At 46.6% G+C, this 17586-nt stretch overlaps 1 protein-coding gene across 4 annotated transcripts in view; it reads left to right on the top strand.

Moving 5' to 3' along the window:
• The window catches only part of EEF2K (eukaryotic elongation factor 2 kinase), a 60130-nt gene that overhangs the window by 19768 nt on the left and 22776 nt on the right, over nucleotides 1-17586 (top strand). For all 4 annotated transcript variants that reach the window (XM_074346218.1, XM_074346217.1, XM_074346220.1 and 1 more), the window contains exons 3-7: nucleotides 8806-8906; nucleotides 12179-12239; nucleotides 13576-13613; nucleotides 14002-14173; nucleotides 17375-17524. In XM_074346218.1, the coding sequence (XP_074202319.1) occupies nucleotides 8806-8906; nucleotides 12179-12239; nucleotides 13576-13613; nucleotides 14002-14173; nucleotides 17375-17524 (522 nt within the window). The remainder of the gene's footprint in view (nucleotides 1-8805; nucleotides 8907-12178; nucleotides 12240-13575; nucleotides 13614-14001; nucleotides 14174-17374; nucleotides 17525-17586) is intronic.

Here is a 17586-nt window from a genome sequence, read left to right as displayed (position 1 = left end):
CTCAATAAACCTAACGTGTCTTTTCATTTACTGTTGACCCGGCAACCTGGGTTGTTTAACCAAGATGACCACCTGGCCTTCCTCCAAGGCAGTGCAGCCCTGGCAGGTACTGGCTGTGTATTGTGCACTGTTGAGTTTGTCACTGTCACAGCCAGGGCGTTTTGTCTAAGTTCCTGGGGGATGATGACCAAATCGTTCAGGGGGCCTCCCCCTGGATAGAGTATCAGGCAGCCAAACAAAGGATGTTTACAGAGTTTATCATAATGTGGGAAAGTGCTTCCACTCTGGATAAATTTAAAGAGCAGAATATAGAGCGTGATTATAGCTCTGTACACACACATGCATGCATGCACACACGCATGCACACACGCACAAGACAAGCCTAGAAGGAAGTACATCAACACGCCTACAGAGTGTGTCTTTGAATAGGACCATTCCTTTACTACTTCTCTGTCATTTCTATGTTTTCTAGAATAAGCACATGTAGCAAATATATGGTTTCAATTTTTTAATAAAGTTGAACACTTCATTTAAAAGAGTTGTTTTGCTGGTTTGGAAATATCTTTGGGATCATCCCACATCAGCACATATATAGTTGTATTTTATCACATGATGTACGTGGATCTATTATCCAGTCCCCCTCTTGGGGGGCACTTGGGTTCTTTCCTATTACAAAGAGTGCTGCAATACATCCTATACATATTATCTCCTATACATATTATCTAAGCAAACTTCAGAATATATGTATTTTATAATATGTGAATAGATATGGTAAACAGAATTCAACCTGTACAAATGGTAAACAGTGAAATGTAAGCCTCCCCTCTGATCCCTGTTTCCCTGGGGGATGTCTTTCCAGAAATGTCCTTTGGGAACATACGCATACGTATATGTATGAGTCTCCTCCTTTTCTTTTTTGCAGAAATGTTAATTTACCAGTTTTGCACTCCTCTGGCTGCCTTCCCATATGGGCATGTAGGAGCTGACATCAGCTAGGACTTATGTAACTGGCACCGTGGGTCAGGCAGGCCCTACATTGCATGCTTTACTCATATCAACTCATTTATGTCTGAGTCTGTTTCGTAAATAAGTTCCTTCATGTCATTTTTCTTTTTGTTTGTTTTGTTTGTTTGTTTTGGGGGGTAATTAAATTTATTTATTTATTCTTGGAGGAGGTACTGGGGATTGAACCCAGAACCTTGTGCATGCTAAGCATGCACTCTACCATTTGAGCTAAACCCTCCCGCCTTCATAGCAGCTCATTTAGTCTACACAGTGTGAGGATTGGTGTGTTGGCAGATGGTAAACCTGAGACTCTGAGATCTTAGGCTCTTCATGCTTTTCATGAGTGCAGTATGTTGTCTTGCTTATTTTGTTGTTTTGTTTTTCTGATGGCTAAATATCATGGCATTATCTGGCAGCATGATAATATACTTAGCCAGTCCCTCATGGATGGGTTTGAAGGTTGTTTCCAGTCTTTTGCTTCCACAAAGCATCCATAAGTATCTTTGTGCCTACATGTGTCCTGGTACCCACGCGGGGGTGTGCCTGCCGGGTAAATCCCCAGAGGTGGAGCAGCTGGAGTAAAATGTCTGTGGGTTTAAAACTTGGCTGAACGTTGCCAGTTACCCTTCAAAGAGGTTGCACTGGCATTGGTGCCCCCATGATACATGGGCATGCCTGCTTCCCATGCCCTTCTTGGTAGACTTTGGTGATTAACTCAAACTTTCAACCCACCCAGGGTTGCTCTAACAGCTTGGTCAAAGGACAGTGATTGCCCTAGACTGAGATGGAGGAGCCAGCATCTGATGACTCACCGGGAAGAGAGACATCCCTGCCCACCCAAGCCCCAGGAGGCCCCAGCCTGGCAGCTTTGGGCCTTTGCCCCTGCCCACTGGCCACAGGAAACTGCACACCCAGGGATGGTGACCATTTTGGTGCTCTGTCCACTGCCCTGGGAATGCAGAATTGCAGAGGAAGCTTAGGTGTCCAGGGTCCAGAAGGCTTTGGACATCCAGCAAAATAAGAGCCTGCTGGGCAGATGAAGGAGAAAGAGATTGCTTCTGGCATTGGGCAGGAAGCCACCTTGTGACCTGATGGTGTCTGGAAAGCAGGAGGAGGCTGAAGAGATTTGAGCCCGGCTGGAGGGACTTAATCTTTTTGAAGCAGGTGCATGTGGCTGAGATGCTCAAATCCTTTGTGGAAATGTGCTGGCTCTTCGTTAACAGAGGTCCCCCTGCTTTCATTTTATTTTGTAAATGTTTTTCAGTAACTCTATTGAAATATAATTCACATACCGCACAATTTACCCACTTAAAATGTACAATTGAATGGCTTTTAGTGTATTCATAAAATTATACATCCACGTCACCATGACCAATTTTAGCTCATTTTCATTATCCTAAAAGGAACCCCATACCTCTTAGCCATCACTCCCTAGAATCCCATCCCACCCAGACCCTCCAACCACTAATCTGCTTTCAGTCTCTCTGGATTTGCCTCTTCCAGACATTTCATGTGAATAGAATGATACAGCATGTGGCCTTTTGTGTCTGAGCATCATGTTTTCAAGGCTTATCCCTGTTGACGAATATTACTCCATTGTATGGATATACCAGTTTTGTTTATTCATTCATCAGTTGATGCATATTTGGGTGGTTTTTCTCTTTTGGCTGTTGTGATTAATGCTGTACAAGTCTTTGTGTGGACATGTTTTCCTTTCTCTTGGGTAGGTACTTAGGAGTAGAATTGCTGAGTTGCATGGTAACTCCCTATTTGGTCCACATTCTTGCAGCCTGACAGGCTTGGGTTTGAGTCCTGGGTCTGCCACTTCGTGATTGCTGCAGGTCTGTAGGCAAGTCACTGCCTCACTCTCTGAGCCTCGGGAACCTCATCAGTGGACTGAGGAACTATCCTACCTGCCTGTCCATCATTAGCAAGGTTGCCGTGAGGTGCCGGCCAGGATGCTGTCAGGGGAAGGGCTTCCAGGAGGCAAGGCCATTATGTCATCCCGGGGAATGTTACTGCTTTGCTGGTTATTATTCCCTTTCTGCCTCCTTTAGCCATGGCTCTGAATCTCACCAGTCAGAGGAGATCAGCTACAGCTGCTGGTTTCAACAGAGAGATTTCTTGAGGATTTTTAGCTTTGTCTCTTTTACAGTTATTTGTTTTATTGCTTATAGAAGTAATCCATGTTCCTTGCAGAAAACAAAGTGCAGATACAATTGCTTTTAAGATCTTAGTGTATATTTCAGTATAAATACAGACACAATTAAATAAATGGGTTTTTTATTACAGTAACAGGATTTTGCTGTCTAATAAACCAGTTTTTCTTCAACAAACAAGCATATCCTATGTCAGTTAATGTGGATCTAGTCCATCATTTTTTTAATGGCCTGGTGGGAGCCCATCCTATGGATGCGCTACAGTTTTTTTTTCCCCCTCCCCTTAATGGAGGCACTGGGGCTTGAACCCAGGACCTCGTGCATGCAAGCATGTGCTCTACCACTGAGCTATACTCCCCACCCCGTGCCAGTTCACATATTTCCTTTTGTGGGACCCTTACACAGTTTCCAGGTTTTTGCTGCTACATTCTGCACTGGGTTCCATGGAAACTGCATGAAACCTCTAAATGTGTGTGGCTCAGAGTGGGGTAGCCACATAGCACTGTTGGCCTCTTGCCATCCCGGGGGTGACTGTGCATCCCACTTCTTCCTGCTTCTTTTATTTGTCCTTGGGTGTCATTTAAGCCCTTTACTGTTGTCAGGAGGGGCAAGTAGGGCTGACTTGGGACTATAGTTCTTAGAGTCTGTGGAAGTGATGATTGGGGAAAAACATGTTTTATAACATCCGTGTAGGGAAGGTAGCAGTTGGTGTTTCAACAGGGAAGCTTCAGGGAGCTGCTGGGTGCCTCCTCATGTACAATCTGGGGGCCTCAACTGCTGTTATAGTGGTAATGAGAACAGTGACATAAATAACTTTTAATGAAAAAGAATATGAAAACAAATATATGTATATATATGCATGACTGGGACATTGTGCTGTACACCAGAAACTGACACATTGTAACTGACTATACTTCAATTAAAAAAATAGTAGTGACATAAACATAGCAACAATAGCTGTTAACATCATATGTGCCAAAGAGATTGCAAACACATTACTCACATATCTGGCCTCAGTCCTGCAATATCCCAGGAAATCTATTATAATTTTTTAATAAATTTTTATTTATTTATGTTTGTTTTGTACTCTCAGGCTTTGAGGAGCCAAAACCTTTCTGTTCTCTTCCCAGAATTATGTTTTCCTCTTTATGAAACTCCCTGAGCCCCCTGTTTTAAGTAGGAGTGATTAGTCCACACAACTGACTTTTAGAATCATTAGAGCTAGAGACTATTAGAGCTGGCAGGGCCTTAACATCATCTAATTCAGTGATCTTTGTTTATGAACTTTGACTTCCATGTGCAATGCCTGAAGAGATTCTTGTAGTTAAAAGAAAATGCAAACAATGTAGATGAAACTGAAGTCACCTCATCAACCTCTTATCCTCTTGTGTTCTCAGAGATAACCCTGGTGTCAGTTTGGTGTAAATTACTTTTCAGACCTTTTCAATTTTATTTACTTGTTTATTTATTTATTCATTCATTTATGTTGAAGTATAATTGATTTACTGTATTATATTAGTTTCAAGTGTCTAACAGTGATTTAGTATTTTTATAGATAATACTCTCCATTTATGTCATTATAAAATATTGGCTATATTACCAGTGCTATATAATTTTCAGACCTTTTAAAATGCATTTATATATAAATGTACATTTATGCATGTATCTGCAGACACACACATCCTTAGAAATCCGTAGTATTGATTTGTGGGTTTCCTCAACAGTAAATGGTGTTATACTGTTTGCATTGTTCAGCACCTTGCTTTTTCCCTCTAAACAGTAAGTCTTAGAGATTGCCCGTGTCAGCACCTTCATCTTTTTCATGGCTGCATATGAGTCCGCCAAGTGTACAAGATCATCCCCATGTGGATGCACAGGTTGTTTGCAGGGCTTGCCTGTTACATAGCATGAGTACTGACCATCTTTGGGCTGGCTCACCTGGGCACACCTGGGTAGGTGATTGGAATGGCTGGGTTAGAAGTCAGAGAAGAAGGTTCATAACCACTGGCTAAATCCTCGTGCATAACCAGATGACCCTCGAAGGTGTACCTGCCTCCACTGTCCTCACAGTGTCTGAGAGCACTCACTTCCCTGGCCTCCGTCAGTACCAGCTCTTCCTAACCTGATGGGTGAAATAGTGCCAGTGATTTCCTCAGAGGAGGCTGTTCCCCTGTAATGAGCACTGTGGCCTCAGTGACCCACTGTTTCTAGTGGGAGCATCTCTAATCCAGGTACAGGGACAGGAAAAGAGTCCACTGGTCATCAAAACATTCTTCACTGCCTTCTGTAAGCAAGGAAATGGAGTTTCCCACAGTTGGTCAGCGGTGGGCCAGGAGCAGAGTTGAGGGAACTGAATCTCCGTACAGGACTTTTTATATTGTGCTTAAAAAAAAGTCAGTTGCCCATGGACAGGGTTGTGCAGGGGTGGCATAGCTCAAGATAGCTCAAGCGGTAGAGCACATGTTCAGCGTGCATGAGGTCCTGGGTTCAACCCCCAGTGCCTCCATTTAAAAAAATTAAATAAATAAACCCAATTACCTACCCCCTGCCCAAATCAACAAGCAAAAAAGTCAGTTGCATTAAACCTGCCTGTTGCCAGTAAGGCGTGGCTTGATTCCTCTCTGGGTTTTGGGAAAAAAAGGTAATTTTGACACTGTGAAATTACACACCCTCTAATTCTGAAATAGTTTTTTCCTTGACTGTTTTTTTGGTTGATGCCACAGCATCCAACTGGGAGGTAATTTCTGTTGATAATACTCATTGAATGAGGGGCCCTGTCTTTGGTGGCATAGGGAGCGGCTTAGTTACTGGCTGATGGAGGTGCAGTTAGAAAGCTGTGTATCTCAGACAGAGGACTGGACACCTGTACAGACACATTCAGAAGGGCTGCCTGCTGATTGTTCAGAACTCTGCTGGCTCCTTGACAGATGGGAGGTCAGACAGCCGCCTTTTACAGCAGCTGAAGTTTAAAGAGGGGACTGTGGCATTTTTTTGAAATCCAGAAATCCTGACTGTTTTACTTGTAAACATGTCTGCTGCCGGGTTATTTATAACAGGGAAAAATCGGTGACAAGCTCAAAGTCTCGCTGTGGAGAACACAGGTGAACGGTTAAGTCAATAGTGATAAACCCATCCAGTGGGTTATTACACATCTGTTACAGCTAACTTGTAAATTCATGATAGAATGTTTGTGTCGGAAAATTTAAGTGATCTGTTCTCTGTTTCTTGGAGTGTAACCTAGGGGGATCTTTTTAGAGGTGAACTCCAAATTTCTAAATTTTAAATGTAATCCAGCAGTTACACTTCCAAGAAATATGTCCTGCTGAGATGTTGCACAAGCGCACAGAGATTTAGATACGAGGATGTTCCCTTCAGCACTGTTTATATTAGGAATCATTGGAGAGAAGCCAAATAGCCATCCCCTGAGGTCTGAGAAACACCTTAAGGTGCATTTAAAAAATTATATATCCTGCAATGATGGAAGGAAGGGAAATGAGGTCAACCCAGCCTATCTGTGCGTGTGACATGAAAAGACTGGGTCCAAGATCCCATATTAAGTGGAGAAAAGTAAGATGCAGAACAGAACGTGCAGTCCTGTCCCAGTGCTCTTAAATCCGTGTGTGTTTTGGCAAATGCATAGGAGAAAACTTGCAGAATATCTATATCAACTGTCAGCTGTGGTTTTCAGAGGAATGGGGGTTAGAAAGGACGTCGGCTTTCTAATTCCGAATTCTGTAGTGCTTGTATTTTTTTTATAATAAACAGATCAGACATTTGGAATCGGGGGGAAAAATTAAGATCACTAAATAAAGGACCAAGTCCCATTGACCCACTCTCCTGAAAGTCTGTGAATGATATTTGCAGTGTGATTCCAATTTTATTTAAAAGTGCACGTAAAGAATCTGGAAAAGAACTGGTCCCTAAAGCATCGATGATAGTTGCTCTGGGTGGACAGCGTGTGGCGGATTTTAATCTTCTTTGTCTTCTGTGTTTCCCAAGTGTTTTCATTAAGCATGAATTAGCTTCCAAATAGGAAGGAAAAAATTACAGGCTTCAGTTTTAGACTTTGCAGAGGTTAGAAAGCCCCAGCAAGCTGTGTGTGTGTGTGTGTGTGTGTGTGTGTGTGTGTGTGTGTTTCTCGGAAGGCTCAGCTCCTCTGCCTTGTCTCCCCTGAGTGGGATCCCGGTGATGGGGCTCAGGCAATGCGGCCTGGACGGGGGGCTGTCCTGTTTGGACTCAAGTCCGAGGTAGAGCTCCTGAGAGCTGGTCCTGGAGGCTGAGAGATGCTGTCGAGAGGTGAGGTCCAGACAGTGTCAGCCCATCTTCCAGCCCCGTGGCTCAGGATTGTGGTCTGGGAGTTTTAATCTCATTGATTTTTAAAGGCTCCCAGGTGAAGGTTCAAGCTCTTCAGGAAAAGATCAGGAGGCGATTGCTACCCAGTATGGATGTCAGGGTGTTTGTTTGGAGGGGAAAGAGACAGAATCTACCTTGGGATTATAAAAACAATAAAATGAGCTTTTTAAAACAAAAAACAGGGTCATACAATGAAGCTGTTGAGAATCAGCATGTTCTCTTCATAATATGCCTTGGTCATCTTTCTCAGTACCCGAAAAGCTCTGTTCCCAACAGGGTTTGAAAGTCTCGGGGGATGCTTTGAGCATCACAGCAGTGGAAGGCACCTCAGGCAGCAAGTGGGTGAAGGGCAGCAATGCTGAACCCTGAAATGGGCAGAGCGCTTCTGCACAAGGAATTGTCCCGCCCCACAGGACCTGGGAGCGTCTTGTGGGAATCTGTTCACAACTAACCGGGCCCAGAGCTTAGCACTCTGTTCGTGTAAAGGCAACGTATCTTTTGCATGGTTTGATATACTTTGAGTTTAGGAAAGTTACATTGTCTGTGAATTTCATTTAGCGCAGTAAAATGGGGTCTATTTATGATTTGTACAATATTTTTAAAAAGATGACATTGGGCCTGATAGGGTCCAGAATTCCCATCACAGAATGAGTGCAATCTTGGAAGGGCTGTTTAGCATTTTTAATGGAGATGATCAAAATGTATTAACCAACCTCCACAAAGAGATATTTGGGTTGAATGCAGTTTTGCACAAAAATGCCTCTTGTACACTTACGCTTGTCTTGCTGTAGGATCCATTCCTAGATGTAGAATTGCTGGATCAAAATAAAGGAAGGCATTTTTTTCATTTTAGTACGTGGCCAGATTGCCCTTAGAAGAGGTTTATACCCACTGACAGTATGTGAGAACACCCATTTGCCCACATCCTGCTCAGTGCTTGTGATTACCAGCTGTTCAAATGCTTGCCAATCTGAACAAGGGAGTGGGTAGGGGAATAATACCTTATTTTCATCCTCAACTTTATGATAACCAGTGAAGTGGTATGTTTTTCTATATATATTATGTTTCTTCAGTTTTGTAGTTAAGGCAGGTCGTTTCTGGCCGTGGGAAGGCTGTGCCCGTGTGAGGTCTCTTGCGGACTGAAATACGGGCGTATTTCTCTCTGATTGATGCTGTCTGCCTCCCCCAGAGGTTGTAGACACCTGGGAGATCACAGGGCAGGAGGAGCTGGTCTACACTGTCCCAGAAGCCCCTGGTCTGGACCTAACACTCCCTTTTGCTTTTGCAGGAAGCCTGGAAGCATGCAATCGAGAAGGCCAAGCACATGCCCGACCCTTGGGCTGAGTTCCACTTGGAGGACATTGCCACGGAATGTGCCACACGTCACAGGTCAGCCCCTTGTCTGCAGGCGCTTTTAACCTCAGTCCTTAAGGAGTCCTTGGGGATTAGGTCCTGCACTGCTTATAATCAGTGAGGCTTAAATAGCCTTGGGATCAAGGAAAAGGGAATATAATAATAATAGCAGCCAATATTTGAGTATTTATGTGTGCTTAAGACATGGTACATTATCTCATTTAATCCTTACAGTGGTCCTGTAAGGTGTGTATTTGACAGGCTAGGCTGAGTTATGCTGCAGTAACAAATACCCTGGGGCTTAATGCAACAAAAGTGCATTTCTTGCTCATATGAAGTTGAGTGAGAGTTAACTCTTCAGGGCAGCTCAGGGATCCAGGCTACTTTCATCTTGTGGCTCCATCATCTCAACATGTGACCCCTACAATTGCTATCAAAGGGAGAGCAGACCAGCTTTTCAGTGCCTTGGCCCAAGGAAGATTCACAAAATCGAGCCGAGAGGGTCCAGACTTCCTATTTGAAAAAGTAGAGGGAGGGAAGAACATTTTCTTGGGATTTCAGGAAGAATGAAAAACAACAAAACCCAGAAAACACTGCCACCAATATAGTGACAAAGATGAGTGTGATGCTGCTGCTGAAGGCCCTTATTTATTGAATCTTCCATCTGCCAGGCACTGCGTAAGCACTCTGTATGTATTTATTCATGTGAAAAAAAAAAAAAAAGCCTAAAGTAGGAGTTGTGTCAAAGCATTTGGGACTTCTTTGAGAATTTGGTAAGGCCATCTCAGAAAGTTGCACACATATGTCTAATTTCCTCATAATTTTAGAGGACTCATGGATCCACCCTGGAGCCTGCCCTGTGTCCTGTGACCTCTGTAGACCCCTCAGTTCTGACTTATTCAGGTCAATCCTATCAGTGCCCTCAATTGCCCCAGGGGAGAGAGAGGTTTGAACAAGGTCACTCAGATAGTTAAACTAACTTTCTGACTCTCAGTCCAGTGTCTTTGATTTAGTTAGGGCTCTGTTTCAAATGCAAGTGAAAGAAACCCAATTCACAGCGGCTTAAGCATAAAAAGGAATGATCAACTCATCTGTGTGGGCTTCAGGTATGGCTAGTTCCAGATGCTCCAAGGATGCTTTTGGCTTTGACCCCAGATGGACTTTCTTTTATCAGTAGCACAGATGACCCCTAGAGGCCCCATATTTTATCTACCCAATGGAAAAGTGTCCTCTTTTTCAAACTTTTTAAAACAAAAATTCCATATTTGAATCTTATTGGCCTGACTTTGGTTATATGCTCATCACTGAACCAATCATTGTACCAGGAGCTTCGCTCTGATTGGCCAGGTCTCGATTATATACTACAAGCCAGAAGGTGCTGGGGGATCAGCTCTACCCAGTCCATATGTTCTGAGAATGGAGGATGGTGGCTCCCCAAGGAAAATTGGGGTGCTGTTCCCAGAAGAAGGGAGAGTGGATGCTAGGTAGGCAGAAACAGTGAGGTTAGCATTGTGGGGGCCCCTGCAGGCCAGGGTGTGGACTCTATTCCTTCCTACCTGTAAGGGCAGTGTGGTGGCTGGTTGGTGACAGGTGGCCTCCAGGCTGAGGACACTGGGCCACAGAGGGAGGCCCCTGGGAAAGCAGGACCCACATGCTGGGCTGGCTCTGTGTCCCAGAGCTCCATGGGGGCCAGGAGCCATGGGCCAGGCCAAAGTGTGTGTATTTATTTCCTAACCAAAGTGGTTGACTTCACTTGCCCTGGCTGCTGGTAGACAGTGGTCAGGCGTTGATGGCCAGAACCTCTAGAGATTTCTAAATTGGAGGCTTCCTCTTCCATTCCTGGTTTTTAAAGAGCTCTGCTGCAAGCTGGCCCTTTATCGGGGCAGATTTCCTGTTCATATGCATTGTACCCAGGCTGGTTAAGAGCAACGTTTCAGTTGAAACCAACCTGGGTTTGAATCTTGGCTCTCGAAGTTTATTTCATCTCTCTGAACCTCAGTTTCCCCATCTGGAAAGTGGGCACAATATTTGTACCGATCTCATAGGGCTGAGCAAAGGTTGATAGAGGAGTTCCATGTAAGTGCCCAGCATGCAGTGAATGCTCAGTGAACTTGGTGCAACTCTGTCCTTTACAACGTGACTGGCTGTGAGGACAAAAAAGTTTCTTCCAATATCACAAGTCTCTACCCTCCCCAACTTCTGGGCACCTCTCAGCTTTCAGTCTCTTTTGGAAGTGAAGCAAGATGATTCCTTTACCTTGGCCTCGACATAGTAATAATCATAATGATTGCTACTATTTATTGAGTACAGTGCTTGCCATGGCTGGTTGCCAGCAAGTGTGTGGCTCTGGCGAACTTTCCTCTCCGCCCTCCTCGCCCCACCCCGGCCTGGGGCAGGTTACCTGCCAGGCCTCTGCTTGTTTTTCCTCGTAGAGACTTCAGGCTCTGAGAAGGCTATTCTCATGAACTGGGAGGTTCTGGAGTCTGTCCCCACTGAGGATGAGCCAGGGAGGCATCTGTTAGAATTAAGAACACCTCAGCCCTGGGGAGGTTTGAAATTTGAGAGATTTCCTGAGCTGAGGAGCTTTCTCACAGGCAAATCTGTTCAGGCCCAGCCAGGCCCAGGGGCAGATTTGCGCTGGGAGAGAGAATTCCTGGGAAAAGAGAGACCGAAATGTTCTGGAACCCTCTCCATCCCTCTCTGTCTTGGGTTTGTATCCAGTAACTCCTTTCCTGGCTGGACTCAGAGGCAGGACCCTCCTCCACCCCTGCCTGCACTGGGACAGTCTTTAGGAGACACCCAGCTTCCTGGGCTGGGCTTCCACTGGCAAGACCAAGGGTACTGCCACCTCCCATCCTGGGACACGCCATTCATTATGTAGACCAGTTATATAAGGATATTTATTTCTCCAGTTGTTCATCCAGCATGTACTTATTAAGCTTCCATAGTAGCAAGCCCTGTAGTGAACAAGACAGACGTGGCTTGTCTTTGTGGGATTACAGTCCAGTGGGGGAGCCAGATAGGGGACAAGCCTACCCACAGCACAGCAGTACGTGCTGGGGGACATGGTGGAGAGGGAACACCTGGCTTTGAGGAAGGGAATGGAGGCCAGTGTGGCAGGGGGCCTGGGAGGGAGGGAGCGTGTCCGCAAACCCAACCCTGGAGGTCAGCAGGGAGGGCCTGTGGGTAGACAGTGGACTTGACCCTGAGGGCAGCAGGGAGCCCAGAAAGGTCTTTTGCCTTTAGCCAGTGAGTGACAGGATCAGGTAATGGACACTGTGCCCTGGGGTGGGTTCTGGTCTCTGCAGGTACAATGCTGTCACCGGGGAGTGGCTGCAAGATGAAGTTCTGATCAAGATGGCGTCTCAGGTGAGCAGAGCCTTGAGCCCAGGGCTGAGAGGGGATTTCTCTAGAAAGTACTTCAACAACTTCAGTGCCTGCTCCCTTTCCTCCACACCCACTTCATTTTATTTTTTAACTTTGGAGGATTCTTTGTAGTATTGTCTACTTATTTTATTTTTTATAACAGTTTTATTGAGATATAATTCACACACCATACCACCTACACATTTAACGTGTACAGTTCAGTGTTTTTTAGTGTAGTCAAAGTTGTGCGAATATCACCACGATTGATTCCAGAACATTTTCACCATCTCTAGAAGAAACTGTCTACATACCCATTAGCAGTCAGTAGCCAGTTCCCTCATCTGCCCCAAGCCCTAGGCAACCACTAATTTGCCTTCTGTCTCTATAGATTTGCCTGTTCTGGATGTTTTGTATATTCATCGTATATCGTATATCAAAAGATTCTTCTTGGCACTCTTGTCAAAAATCAGTGAACTATAAATGTGTGTATCAGTTTTTAAAAATTGCAGGTTAGCACCTTTTGCTGAATTGTTAAGTGAACTCAGTAGGTTGCAAGCAGCTTCTGAAAAAAAGGTATTGACTAGAAAATAGAGCACGTCCTGCAGAGTAAGGGAAAGGAACGATTTGTGAAGCCTTTTTTTAGTGTATCACACACACAGAAGTGTACAGCTTGGTGAGTTTCACCAAGTGAGCACACCATGTAACCGGCATCCAGGTCAAGACACAGGACACGACTAGCACCCCGAGAAGTCCCTCTCAGCCTCAGTCACTACTCCTTAACCCCCAGGGGTAGGCACCACCCTGAATTCTATTCTACCCAAGGTCAATTTTGCCTTTTTTGTGTTCAATATAAATGGAGCCACACAGTATAAATTCAAGTATGGCTTCTTTTGCTCAATGCTTTGTTGATGAGATTTGCACATGTTTTTGCTAGAACTCGAATTTGTTCATTTATCACTGCTGTATAGTATTTCATCAAGTGAATAGACCTAATTGATCCATTCTACTCTTGATGGACATTTAGGTGGTTTTGCTTTTTTTCTACGGACACTGCCTCCCCACACACACACATCGACCCCGTCATATCTTCACTCCCTGGGGGTTCTTCTGCTCATCTAGGGTGGGGGATGGAGTGGTCCTATCGGTCCTGCAGCCTCCAGGCTGGAAGTTCGACGAGGCCTTGGTGCTGGGGAATAACAAGGGAGGCCCAAGGATTTTAGGGTTGAGGTGAGGTCCAGGGCATCCATTTGGTGGGTGACGTCCAAAGGGAAAATCTCCTGGCTCAGGGTAGCTTCTGGCTGGGTGTGGGACTGATAACCTGCTGTGTGATGTCTTTCAGCCCTTTGGCCAAGGAGCAATGAGAGAGTGCTTCAGGACGTAAGTGACTCAGCCTGGCTTTGGGGGCCCTACCAAGACTCCTCAAGCTCCTGAGAGGAGGGGCATTGTAACATCTCTGGTCTAGAAATGGAGACAGTGGCTTCTTTTCTTACAGCCCAAGGTCTTTTCCATCTGGTCTCCCTGGGACCACACATTGGGCCCAGCTGTGGGGATGAGCTCAGGAAGAACAGGGAGTATGTCCCTTAAGCCCCCTTCCCGGCCCATTTGAAAGGTGCCATCGGGTGGTGAAGCCCCTCCCACCTTTTGCATTTTGTTCCTGGCTCCAGCCAGCCACATCAGGCAGGGTCTCCCCATCCTGAGGACCAGGATTGGATCCCTGGTGAGCCCCAGGGCGCCCAGGCAGACCCCCTGACCCCTCTCCCCCCAGGAAGAAGCTCTCTAACTTCCTGCACACCCAGCAGTGGAAGGGGGCCTCCAACTACGTGGCAAAGCGCTACATCGAGTCCGTGGACAGAGACGTGTACTTTGAGGACGTGCGTCTGCAGATGGAGGCCAAGCTCTGGGGAGAGGAGTATAATCGGCACAAGCCCCCCAAACAGGTGTGTGGGACTCCTGCCTGCCGCCCTCCCACACAGGGCATCAGGGACGTGCCTGGAGGTGAGGGCGGTGGTGGTGCCACTCACGGGCTCCCTTCTTCACTGTCTGTGCAGCAGCTCATAACAACCATCGTTTACTGAGCCTGATAAGTCAAGTTTGCTTATTCCTAAAAACAGCTCTGAGCTTGTTTGATGTTGGAGTGTTTTTTATTCCATTTACAGATGGGATCTATTAGTCAGGATTTTTCTTTGCAAATGACAGAGACCCACTTAAATGAGCTTAATCCAAAAAGGGAATTTATTGCCTCCTGTAACTGAGAAACAGTGCTGGCTACAAGCACAGCGGGATCCAGGGCCAGACTGAGGCTGTTGGGGATCCTCCTCCAGCTCTAGCCTCGACGTTCTTCTGTGCTGGCATCACTCTTGGGCAGCTTTTCGACTAGCAGTGAAATGTCTGCCCCAGGAGCTGCAGGCTTGCTTTCTCTTTCTTAGCAACCCTAATGGAATGACATCTGTTTTCCTTCAAGTTCCAATAAAAGTCCCAGAACTGGATTTCATTGGCTCTGATGAGGTCAGGTGCCTGTCACTGAGCCAGTCATGATGATCAGGGGGCAGGAATGTGCAGATTGGGCAGACTTGAGCCTTGTACTCACCCTTTAGAACCACGAGTATAGGTTCTTCCACCCGGACTACGTGGGCTGAGATTGGTGGCTCCCAAGAAAAAGCAGGAGAGGGGGTGGGGAATGGATACCTAATCTGCCCCTGGGGAATCCAGCGCACAGAGGGGTTAAGTGTCTTGCCCGAATTGGCAGGGTAGAGCCGGGGTCAAATCCAGACTTTCCCAGCCCCTGCTTTTGGCACCTTCACTTGAGCCCCCAGGGTAATGGTGACTGAGGCCAAGCAGAATTTCCTGTTTGAGGAAATGGCACTGCAGGCCTCTACCCTACCTAAATTCACAGCTCAGCTTTCCTTCTGTTTTGCCCCTGCTAGATATATGACACCATCCCCTGAGTGCCTTGGGAGAGCCACACTTCCAGGCAATCAGCAGAATTTATTGAGTGCCTGCTGTTTGCAGGGCCCTTAAGTGCACTTGACATGGGCACCAGAAACCACATGCTTGCGCTCGGGGGTGTGTCTTCCTTAGATCACTACACTCCAGCCTGGCCACCTTTCCCTTCCTCCCTAACCTTGTTTCTGTCTCAGGACCTTTGCACTGGCTGTGCCCCCAGGCTGCCTCATTCTTCTCAGTCATTGTCACAGTTCAGGTCTCAGCTTTGTCACCTCCTCAGCTAGGCTGTACCAGACCATCCTAAATCAAGCAGTCCTTTCACTGCCACGCCTTCTGTAGTGTCAGTCTGTTTGTTCTGGTTTCTTTTTTCAGAGCACTTGGCACTGTCTGAAAGGGTCTTATTCATGTAGTTAATATTTCAGTTGCCTCTCTTCCCTGAGGGCAGGGATTTTATCTGTCTTGTTCACTCTATCCCAGTACCTAGGTGCTCAGCAAATAATAGTGTGGTTGAATGGATGAAGGGAGAGGAATGTGGTTGTTTGAGGAGGAACTGGCTGCCCCTTGAGGATGTGTCCTTGCTACTGACCCTCCACCCATTAGCCTTCTAGCCAAGCGGGTGGCCCTGTAGCAGGTTTCCTTATAAGGATGAAGCCAGCTTTTGGAGCAGGAATCCTCTGGGAACCAGCAGCTCCCGCCCCTCTGGCTGGGTTCTTAGAACTTGGGCCACATAGAGGGAGATTCTCAGCTCTTAGCTCTGGGCTCCTTTGGTCTCTGCAGCTATTGTCTGCCTGTCTGGTGACTCAGCCAAGCAGTTCCCAGGGTGGTCATTTCCTTGGGAAACCCAGACCTGGCTCCTGTTGTAGGTGGCGTGGAAGGGGGCAGGTGCCATGGGTGTGACCCTGTGTAACAGATCACAAGTTAGAGTTGCAGGTCTTCTCTGCCCTACTTTACAAGCCATACACAGTACTTACACATTTTCTTCTGAGTGCAAAATTAAACATACACTTGGTACACAATGTAGTGAGGAATGTCTGAGTTCCCTGTAATTCCCCTTTGCAGGGAGAGAACCGCTGTTACGGTTTGGTATATATCACTCTAGAATTGTGTCTGCTAGTAATAATGACATCACAAATGTTGACAGATTCTTCCGTGCACCAGCAGATTTCATCCTTTTACTAAGTCTGAGATCCCCATTCCACCGATGAGGAAATTGAGGCACAGACTGGTGAAATAACTTGCCCAAATTCACAGTATTAGTGTCAGGCATAGACTGAGTTGCTTAGCAGACAGACCCACAATTGTGTGCTAACTCTAAATGGTTTCCTTTTCTCTCATCTAACAGTCCTGCTCTCTTGGGGGCTCAGGGTGGGCTGGTGCTTCACCTCCTTAAGTCATCCAGAGGCCTAGTTCCTTCTGTCTTCTTCTGCCATCTGCCGGGAGTCACCCTGGACCATGTGGTCAGCTCTGGCTAACTGGCAGATGTCCGCCTTATAGACTCAGGAGGGCAGGCTGGAGTTGCATCATCACTGCTGCTTGCTTCCTATTGGCTGGGCTTAGTCACGTGGTCACACCTAGCTGCAAGGGAAGCCAAGCAGTGTCCTCCCTAGGGTGGCTGTGCATCCTGTTAAAACTTAGAAATGTGGCTTGTCTTGGTCCATTCGGGCTGCCATAACAAAACACTATGGACTGGATAACTCATAAACAGCAGAAATTTTTGCTTATGGTTCTGGAGGCTGGCAAGTCCAAGATCAAGGTGCCAGCAGGGTCACATTCTGGTGAGGGCTCTCTTCCTGCTCCACAGCTGCAGCTCCTTGCTGTGTCCTTGCATGGTAGACAGAGTCAGGGAGCTCTTGTGGGACTTCTTTTATAAGGACATCAGTCCCACTCATGGGGGCTCCTCCCTCGTGACTCAATCACCTCCCAAGGATCCTACCTCCTATACCGTCACCTTTGAGAGTTAGGATTTCAACATGAGAAATTTGTGGGGGATACATTCAGGTTTTCACTCTCAAAGGAAAGGGGGAATAGATTCTGGGGACAACCAGCAGTTCCTGCCCCAGACTGCTGGTCAGTGATGGAGCCAGGATCAGAGCCCAGGCAGGCTGGCTCCATTCAATCCTCTGCTCCCACCTTTCATCAGAGGAGGGTGCCTCCTGGGCGCTGCTCTCCCCCTGACCCCGAACCCCCTCCCGCAGGTGGACATCATGCAGATGTGCGTCATAGAGCTGAAGGAGAGACTGGGCCAGCCTCTCTTCCACCTGGAGCATTATATTGAGGGCAAGTACATCAAGTACAACTCCAACTCGGGCTTCGTCCGCGATGACAACGTGCGCCTGACGCCGCAGGTGAGGCACCTGCAGAAGCATCTCGGCAGACTCAGGTCCCCGCCCCATGAAACAGGGCTCCT

This window comes from Camelus bactrianus, chromosome 18 (genome assembly GCF_048773025.1).
Source record: "Camelus bactrianus isolate YW-2024 breed Bactrian camel chromosome 18, ASM4877302v1, whole genome shotgun sequence".
Taxonomy (NCBI): Eukaryota; Metazoa; Chordata; class Mammalia; order Artiodactyla; family Camelidae; genus Camelus; species Camelus bactrianus.
The sequence above is the reverse complement of the archived record's forward strand: the minus strand, read 5'-3'. Positions and strand labels throughout refer to the sequence as shown.